At 32.7% G+C, this 9,944-nt stretch overlaps 1 protein-coding gene across 2 annotated transcripts; it reads left to right on the top strand.

The window, feature by feature from the left end:
- Window positions 1–1,028: 1,028 nt before the first annotated feature.
- Window positions 1,029–9,588, top strand: LOC128216903 (uncharacterized). 2 transcript variants are annotated; one of them, XM_052923604.1, is made up of 4 exons: window positions 1,029–1,159; window positions 4,972–5,115; window positions 5,317–5,476; window positions 6,068–9,588. In XM_052923604.1, exons 1-4 carry the CDS (start codon window positions 1,112–1,114, stop codon window positions 6,184–6,186), a joined length of 471 nt encoding a protein of 156 aa, XP_052779564.1. In that variant the 5' UTR covers window positions 1,029–1,111; the 3' UTR covers window positions 6,187–9,588. The 2 variants fall into 2 exon arrangements, with proteins under 2 accessions (XP_052779564.1, XP_052779566.1); XM_052923606.1 differs by having other exon boundaries at window positions 1,101–1,496.
- The last annotated feature ends 356 nt before the right edge of the window (window positions 9,589–9,944 follow it).

Below are 9,944 nucleotides of genomic sequence, written 5' to 3'. Positions count from 1 at the left end.
CAGTTGTATAGTTTGCTACTTGTTCATTTTCCTCCTTAGCACAGGTTAATATGTGCAAAAATATCACACCAAAACATGTGATAAGGCTTGACTAAGTGATAATATATCCCATAGCCTTACGCAGTAACTATAATAATTTAAACCCACATTTAACTGTCGGCCTTGTGACCACGCTTAGTTTTCAATCGTTTATGTCCTGGTGCAGAACCTAGCCTTTAAACCAATAAGAATAGCCTGTATATAAACAGTAAAAGATAATTTACAACCGTTAAGGAGTTTCCACGACACCAATGTTTTCGAGGAATGCCAAATTAAGAAACTTTTATTCATTTTATATTTGAAGCGGGCAGCAGTAAAATATACATCTTTTTTCTACATGTTTGGTGGATTTAACCTTATAATGAATAGCTGTTTTAAAAAAACATATTTCCAATTTTCCAAAATCAAGTATTGAAATAGTTTGAATAGTTACAACTTAGTTATTGATAACATATAATCTTCAAGAGAGGTTGATATGTGTTCAAATCTTATCATTGAAGTTGGTGAGTTTAAAAGTGTTTCACTTGTATATTCAACCCTATATTTTGTTTCAGGTATTCATCTTCAAAAACTAGAAGGCAAGTGCTCTTCAAAATATTGCCTTTATATCCACGGTTTAAATAAAATCCAAGTAATTCGTTAAGTCTATCTGTTCAACTACCTGCTGGAAACATTGTAATTTTACGAATTTTCTTTAAAACATCACCATAAAAATCGGGATGAGCAATACAATTAGTAATCAGCAATTTAAGACTACTATTGTACTTTAATATGAGATTATAATGACCATTAAGATATTTTAAGAATGTTTTCCTTAATTTATAATATCTGAAATCCTGTTTTAGAAGTTTTTGCGTCATAAGTTTACTTCGAGAGCTACCTCGCTCAAACCTACCATTTTAGTGAATATAAGTTATCTACTATGTGTTTTGATTAAACAAAACATTAAAAAGAGGCGGGAGAAGGAGGCGTGGCTAACGGATTGGCGGGTTTACTTTAAGATTGTATACACTGGTGTGCGTTTGAGCTTACAGATCATTAGATCTCTTAACGTTCACAAGTAAACTTAAGTATGGGCAACACACAGTGGAGGAATATTGATTGTGATACATTTGTGAAAGTACGAATATCATTTATCTTTTGTTTAGAATTTGTTTCGAAAAGTCGCATCATCATATATTTATAGATTTAGTTAAGTAATTTGTTTACAGTGCGGTTTGAAATGTGTTTTAGATGTCAAACGAGATTCAAATGTATTTACTAATTAAATGAACATGGACCTTAACATTAATACAGATATTAAGGAAGTTTTCGGAACATAATCTTACAATATCATTGATGCAGTATCTATCATCGCGATTTTAGTGTTGCTGTTTTCAGAAATGTTCCAAACATGATTCCGGGCATCAAATTACTTGATAAATATTCATAGTGTATTGATGGATAAAAAACCTCTGGTAAGCCCAATTAACTAATCTAATAAAAATTTCTTGCCAGGTTATATGCGTTGTAAATTGTCAAATTGAATGACCAGCTCTTTTCTGAAGTCTGCGGTAAAAGTGCCATGGACAACATACCAATTTTATATTTCTAATAGTATTACTTATTATTAGGGTTATTTTACCTAACGAAATTACAAAATCTTGTTTGTAGTTTACTTCAATATGAATAACGTCGACAGAGACCTCGAAAATAAAACGAACAAATGTTAATTTTATTGTATTTTTAAACTTTGCGATAGAGTTTTGAAGGAACTGCAAACCAATTCAATGTGTGCAGTTCATGCATAAAAGAATTCCTTACCATGATGTTCAGATCAATGGCAAGTTTACGTCAGTATTAAGTCCCTGGGATTTTTCTGAATTGTTAGACAATAAAGGGCATATATATTAAATTGGGTATTTAATGAACGAAAATATCCATTTTAGCATATTGCATTGGCTCAAAGAAGCTACAAGTTATCGATTTGAATGACAGAAACAATCGATGAAAGTAAACCTATACATTTGAATTAAACTTATAAACTCATTATACCAGGTTCAAGCATTTAGCAATTTTGTGTATCTATTTAGGGATTAAAATTCGACATGTTGCATTTTATTGGGGTATGGTATGCAATGGGGCTGTTCAAAATGGGTGGAGTCCGAATTTTAATACTTATATTTACATTCATTTAAATCTACATTTCTGCTAAAATAAATTGATTATTCAAGAGCATTTTCTCTTTTCTTCCTCTCGTTGCTCTCAACGGTGGGTAAATTAGAACAGCTATCGTAACATAATGTTATACGACAATGAATGCACAGATAAAATAGTTCCTTATTTATATGTTTATTTTCTATCGTTTCAAGGTCAAGAATATTATGAATACGTATTATTGCATACAATGTGTGTTTTCGGTCCCTTATCGTTGTGTATTAAAACGCAAAAACCCGGGCGTTTTCGGTAGAAAACGTGCATTATTCAGTAAATTCACGTGCTGTTAATGCCCGGTTTTTTGTTTTACATATGCGCTTTCAGGGCCCGCATCATAACAATGAAGGCTGAGCGACCTGGTTTCTGACCGAAAGTTGGTCAACGATGCAAACTTTTGCACAAAAACATATTTTAGAATATATAATGTAGCTGCATACAAATACCAAAACAGGAATTAAACCACAAAAGTCATATAACTTACATATTTTCTGCTGAGTTGTCTTTTTCTGGCAAGCTGATGTGTTCACCAAATAGTTTTTTCTGCAGTTGTTTTGGCTTTTAAAAGCACTAAACTATGTCTAAAACGACTAACTCCTCCGAACTTTTAGTTATTTCTGTCGATTTTATTCAGAACATACGACTTATATGGACATAATTCCACTATGTCGTATGCAATGAACAAAGACATTTCAAATATTATTTCTCTTTTTTTTATCAAGAACATGTTTACAAAATTTTCAGGCCTAAATTAGTTATCAAAACAAATAATGGTTAAAGTAGAACTGAATAGGTAATTAATTGATTACCCAATAGGTATTGTGTGTAAATAATCCCAGTAATCCAGTCACTTTTCGAAAAAACAACACTTTCAAAACGAATGTACACTGCAAAAAATGGCGTCGAAACAAAATGCAGCTGCGGAGTTATGTTTCGGCCCGAATCGAGCTTAATGTAAAACTTTTTCAATGACATCACTCATGACGTCATACAAGCACCCGTTATAGATTTTTTGAACTAAGTGTTTTTGCATTTTCGTGACATTTAACAGCATTTTTAAGCACATTTACGTTTCTTCAATTGTTCCATCCATCATGAAATTATCTACATTAAAATCAATCCAATTATCGTTGCTTATTTTGTTTTAACTGCTTTACTGCAGATTACAGTTTTGCATGTTGCCAATAATTGTACTACGATTTCATTAAAAAAATAGTTCCGTAGTAAATATGCCCTGCCCCTTGGTATTATTGCGCCCAATGACAGGACAGAAGTATCGAACAAACGCAGGCGATATCGATGGGAAATGCCATTGCACTTTATACAGAAATAAAGTGCATTTGATAAACAACAACCATCGTTAAGGAATGAATTGTGAATGTAAATATATATCAATGGTAATATTAGTTCAAGAGTAAATAAATAATATGTTAATCAGTGTATTGCAAAATAAAACTGTTTTATACAGGGACGTGTTTGCATTCTGCTGGCAGTCCAGCAACCATTACATTGATTTAAGTATGATCTATTGTTTGACACAACACATCGAGGAAAAGAAATATCGGGTTGACACAAATACCATGATAGGAATACTCAACTGACGTTAATTACAAAAGCGTACTTAAATACTGCTCTTTATCTTTTACAAAATGTTTGCATGAGAATTTGAAATAATAGAAACAAAACACGTTTAGTGTAGTTAAAGTATGTTTTATTGCAGACTGAATCGTACCTAAAAGAAAAAATTAAGAGTGACTTCGGAAAGGTTAGGCTCAACCTTTGCTTGGTTGGACACGTTGGCGCTGGGAAATCGGCGTTCATCAATTCGATTTTTTCGATTTCGAGAGGGCACATGGAGAATTCACACAATTTACAGATAGATCCGATATTTTTTACCCCACCCACACCTCAAAATGTGTCAACAAACTAGCGTGGCATTTACTCTTTATCTGGAAAACAAACATTTTAAATCGAAACAGACTGGTCTCTGACAGTAAGATGACTGAATATAAACTTACTATAAAAACACATTTGACCTTCCAAATTTTCATTCTTTAAATAGCGGCGTAGTAATTTGGTTTTGTATTCAAGCCCATATTTAAATAAAAAGTGTTTTCATTATTTTTTGGAACATATGTGCACTAATAATACTTCATTGTTTACTGTCTTAAAGCTTTGCAATAAAAAACGAGCGAATATTAAGCTATAAGAATGAATAGCAGAGAACTATATCTCAGCAAACCGAAAGTAGAAAAGTTGACAGCAATAATTATGCATGAGGGGCGCCCCACGGGTAGCGGCGTAAAGCCCACCCTTTTCAAAAAAGGGGGTAATTCAGAAATAAATTAAAAAAACAAATAAAACTCCGAAAATAAGCATAAAAGAAACAGAAAATTTGTTTATTTCAGTGTAAGATCGTATTTAATTTCACTCGTGGTCATAAAAAAATACATTTTCACTCGTGGCTTCGCCACTCGTGAAAATATGGGTTTTTTATGACACTCGTGAAATAAAATACGATCTTACACTGAAATAAACAAATATCCTCTCTTTATTTATTTTTATTTTTTTATTGTAAGGTATTATAACATTCTTATCTTAAATAATATTAATTCATTATTGCCTAATTTATATTTGATATATTATTTCGATGGCAACGTAACTCTTTTCCAATTCTTATTTTGTAAATAATGCATAATTTGGCAAGCCGTTAAATATGATGTAACGGTATGCTTGCAGTTGCTTCGAATTCAAGGCAGGACAACTGATTTATTTGGCCAAGTGAATGTTATTGACACAATGGGATTTACTCAGACAAACTCGGCCCTAACAGACGAAGACCTCAAAAGTGTTTTGGAAGGAGAAATAGAAATTAACCACGAAGTAAATATATTTTTTTTTAGAAAAAAAACATGTAAATGGTGCGCCGTAAATAGTTTCCCCTCGGTTTGAAGTTTGTTTAGCCAAAGACAGACATAATTTCTTCAATAGAAATGTATTTGTTTTTTTAACAATGCGTCACAAGTATAAAAATGGTTTCTATGTGCTCATTTACACATCATTCAAGTTATTGTGTTATTTCAGTTTAATTCGAGTAACCGCACGGGGAATCAAAACAGACAGGAAAATAAGCCACATTGTGTTATCATTGTTGTTAGTGCTGAGATAATTCAATGTATGCAGCTTCACGATGACAGTGCTCTGACGAGAAAAATGAGGAACTTGCATAGCTTCATCCCAAGCGGTAATACTATTTTTTTTTTTCAAAATTTAGCAATAAAGTGACAATCAATGCATAAACATGTATAACAAATATTGGAGTGATAAAACTTAACCAACTTACTGAATATTGCATTTATGGAAAATATCAATTACTGATAACACGATCGTAACCGTGTATGTAATAGCTGAAAATGCAAAAATATTAAATGATTGGTGAATGCTAAAAGTTTTACTGTGATCTGCGATCGTCTCATAAGGTAGATATACCGTGTTTTCTGCACATTTCTTTCAAATTAAATTCGGTAACCCACTTAAGAACCATGGTTTTCAACATTCATTATTCCCTTTTGGTCTGTGAAATCAACTTTATTAATTTAAGTAAATCATATTTGGGATCCATAAAATGAGATCCTTATAAATGAAGAAATCAAGTATTGTGAGAGTTGATATAGGTGATATTTCCTAGGTAAAGCATATAAGATCGGGTCACGTTTTCGAGCGCTTTTGCATGGTTAAGTTCAGCATTGGATACCCAATGTTAAAGTCAAGTGTACCCTGCTTTCACAGTATGATACACTTTAAAACGCTGATGTTTTGAATTGTCTGATTTCAGATGTGTCGAGAATTGTGGTGATAACTAAATGCGACAGAATATGCGAGTCCGTTTACCATAACGTCACTGAAATTTACAAAAGTAAAACAATTTATTCCATAGTTCCAAAAGGCGACTAAGATTTTTGGAGCACCAGAATACATGGTTTTCCCTGTTGTCAACTATTATAAAGAACTTAGTCCAAATCCAGAGAAAAACGTTCCAATTTTGTATGCGTTGTTGTGTGCACTTAATTTTGCAGCTGATCGGCAAGAATTGACAACGCCGAGAAAAAAGCAGGTTAAATTGAATATGTAGGCGTAAGATATAAAACATGTCATGCGTATGTATAGACAACTACTTCTCTGGACTTTCCAGTAAGAACACGGTGTCATCATACTATCGTTACGGACAATGTGTGCGGATACGTAACTGGCTCACAGTTATCTGCCCCCGTTGACCAAGATCCGGATGTTTATATGAAAAAGAGTGCTTGTGTTCTTTTTACATGGAGCTTAACATAATTTGTCACTGTTTTGCAAAACATGATAGTTTTAAGTGTAAAAATTGGAAAAATCATTGCCTGTGAAATTATGAAAATTGGTTGTTTATAGGCTTATTCCGTCTTGACCTCAGGGTCATGCATTTATACTCAATTTTGTGGGGCACCGTATTGGTCAACCTTATGTTTTCTTGTGATTAAATGATGTGTCTTGGATTGTTCTACAGCAGCCAGTTACTTGTGTTTTTTATTGGGACTGTTTTAAAGTGAAACGCCAGGTTAGATAGATATTGAATGCAATGTCTCTTAAAGTCAAAGAATGACGACAGAACGAAGACGAATACTAGTCACAAGAAGGGAAATATCATATATAGATATATTAGATGACAAAAATAAACCGATCACACGCTACGTTATTCATTTTAAAAAGGACCATTAATGATGGACACAAGATTTCGTCGGATTGCTGAAAGAATGCTAAGAACTTATCATAAGGGACGATACGTCGTGGGAAAGGGCCAGGCTGGTGGCGCGTCTAAATAGTCCGTCATTGAACTCGTGTCACCTGTTGCTCAAGCGGTAGAAGTGGCAACTAAAAGGTTGCTTGGATAAAACGAAACGAAAGTGAACCTCCTAGAAAATAGGCTTGATTGATTGGACCACTGAGACATCTTGACTAACTTAACGGATAGAAACCTTTACTTAATCAAACCTTTTTCAGAACGATGAATCGTCTTGTGTATACTGCTTAAAATATATACTGTTTTGCTACTACAATGCTCGATAATAGCATTAATATGTAGAAATAATATTATGTAACTGTTTGCTAACCCGGACTTAAATTTAACAGGTTCACCAGACGACGAAAATTCATGAGTCTATTAATCCATTCGGAATTCCTCGGACATTTTCAAGAAAAACAAACTCGGGGTATGCCGGTACATCGGTAGAAGAAGTTCGTAAAATTTTGAATTATATCATTACTTTAATGTGGTGTTTAAGCTCGAACTTGTAAAATCTAAGTTAAAATTTATTGCCAGTAATGTTTATTACTGCAAACATAATTAAGATTACCAAGAAATAAGTCATTAAGTGTATCTGCTTAATTGAAATTACCATGCGATCTACTTGCAGCGCAATTAAAGTGTACCGATTTCTGACATTTCAAACCGTCATCCAATGTAGTTTACGACAATAATGGACGAGGAGATCCGAATGTCCATAACTTATCAAACATTTTTGCTCGCAAGTGATTAAACGTTCGATGTGGGTTTCACAGTTATAGACAATGATCGTCAAACCATTTCGCTTGATACCAAACACGACTATTTTCGGTCGAAACATAAGGAAGAAACATAACTTATACAAACAACTTATTTATTTTAAGCCCATTTCTAGGAAACGGTAAAAGATAAAAACACCTGTTTTCTGGATTAGCTGAATGTGACGTATCGAATAGTATCATAAACTCAATGTTTCACGTATGGTTGATTTTCACTTTAAGTTGAACCAATTGTCGCGACTATTTTCGATACATTAATAACCGAATACTCGTCCGCCACTCGTGAAAATATGTTTTCCGATGACATTCGTGAAATGAAATACGATACTACACCGAAATTAATAAAATTTCTTTATATCGTACAATAATGCTCCAAAACCCTTTATATAAAAGTACTGGATGCAAAACGCTGATACATTTTTCCTGTACACACTTACATATGCAAACGTGAATATTCCCTTAGGTTTCATACTGCAAAAGCGATAATGGACAGATTTAATATATACACCAAATATAAGAAAATGTTACATGGAAGTATTGTAAAATAGTTGTCGAATGTGTACTTGTGTTGTTTAACCATCTGTAAGCATATTTTCCGACTATTCTATTATTCGACTTTTTTCTAATTCAGCTACAGGTTTGTTGGTTTTTTCCCAGGGGTAAACATCTAAAGGCATCTTAAAAAATGACTAAAAATGTTTACAAATTTATCATTATTGGATTTCTGCTAATAATACCGTGAAATGAATTGGATATTTTGTTCTTGAAATTTGCAAGATAATGTGTAATGATAACTGTCACCAATGTCTGACAGACATAGCAGACCCCGTCTGTGTACATATTCTCTTCATTGACATGCTAATTTTTCATTTGGAAATCTTTAGTTACATGCTCTTAGTTTATATGAATTTAATGCTAGATGAAATTATTGCGAAATGTATTTCTGGTTCAATGTTTTCTTTAAAACTGTTGTCAACTCTTCCTTTTTGAGACGACGCATTTTTCCTGCTAAAATTGTAAGTTTTGGTTTTTCATGTTTTCAAAATACTGTTACCTCCAAACTATGGCAACAGTTTTTATTGTTGTTTCTTTTGTTGTTGTTTTTTATTTTTGTTTTTTCAATTACCTTTATATTGCATATAAAAATCAAATGCGTAACTATTACCGCTGCCCATTCTGACTTACTCCAGTACACAATAAAATAAGTGGTAAAAACTCGTATATTTCACGCACGGACTGATCTCTTGGTTTTTAATTTTCAACAGTTAAATGACCATGCATTACCGAGTGCAAATCACACGTACAGAACATTAAAACAAAATATTTTTTCTTTAAAAAAAATGAAAAAATAGTTTTTTTTGTTTTTTTTTTATTCCCGATGCTCATTGTTATTAAATGTATTGTGAATATTTATGTATTCTGTCTAAAAATCTTTAATCAGAGAAAAACATTTAGTAACTTGTATTTTGTTTCGGCAAGCTTCAATAATTTTGCTAACTATGTTTAATATAGTTCTATGAAAGAAGGTCTCTGAATAGAAGCAAAAAAGAATCTTGTGTATCATTTCGGTAAGATTAATATTGATTATTACTGAACTATAGATAAGAACATACAAATCCAAACTGTTCTTGATAAATGTACATAATATAACTCATTGATTAAATATCGTGTACCATGCCCTTATCCAATTTGCATGTATATTGTTGACTGATTTATTGTTTAAACATTATTTGTTATTCATCTTCTTTTAACGGAGGAAATAATAAATATCTATCCCGTTTGTCCATTTTATTTTTCTTGAGAAACGAAAACTCAAAGCTAATATCTGGCCTCATATGTCATTGTTACACCAAATGATTCTCAATGTACTGTTTAGGGACCCTTTTTGCCAATATATTGATGAGTTTTATAACTGTTCGAGGAATAATTCAAATGAAATTTCACAAGGAGAAAGTTAGGGCCCCGATCGAAAATTGTCAACGCATTTTTATGACACTTTAATAATTCAAGTTTCGTAGATGGAAGTCACGAATTGGGTACACGTTTGTGATGCTTTAATGTCTGGTGACCCCTTACGACTAAAAGTGTGTAATGATTAAAAAAAAGCTTATGTA

The sequence above is a fragment of the Mya arenaria genome, chromosome 14, assembly GCF_026914265.1.
Source record: "Mya arenaria isolate MELC-2E11 chromosome 14, ASM2691426v1".
NCBI classification, from domain to species: Eukaryota; Metazoa; Mollusca; class Bivalvia; order Myida; family Myidae; genus Mya; species Mya arenaria.
Note: the sequence above shows the minus strand (reverse complement) of the source record. Positions and strands in the feature narration are given on the sequence as shown.

What these genes read in the sequence shown, in the direction of transcription:
- LOC128216903 (XM_052923604.1), top strand. Translation starts at nt 1,112, where the DNA reads ATGGGCAACACACAGTGGAGGAATATTGATTGTGATACATTTGTGAAA. An exon ending in ATTGTGATACATTTGTGAAA is followed by an intron (nt 1,160 to 4,971) that starts GTACGAATATCA and finishes GTATGCTTGCAG; the next exon opens with TTGCTTCGAATTCAAGGCAG. An exon ending in GCATAGCTTCATCCCAAGCG is followed by an intron (nt 5,477 to 6,067) that starts GTAATACTATTT and finishes GTCTGATTTCAG; the next exon opens with ATGTGTCGAGAATTGTGGTG.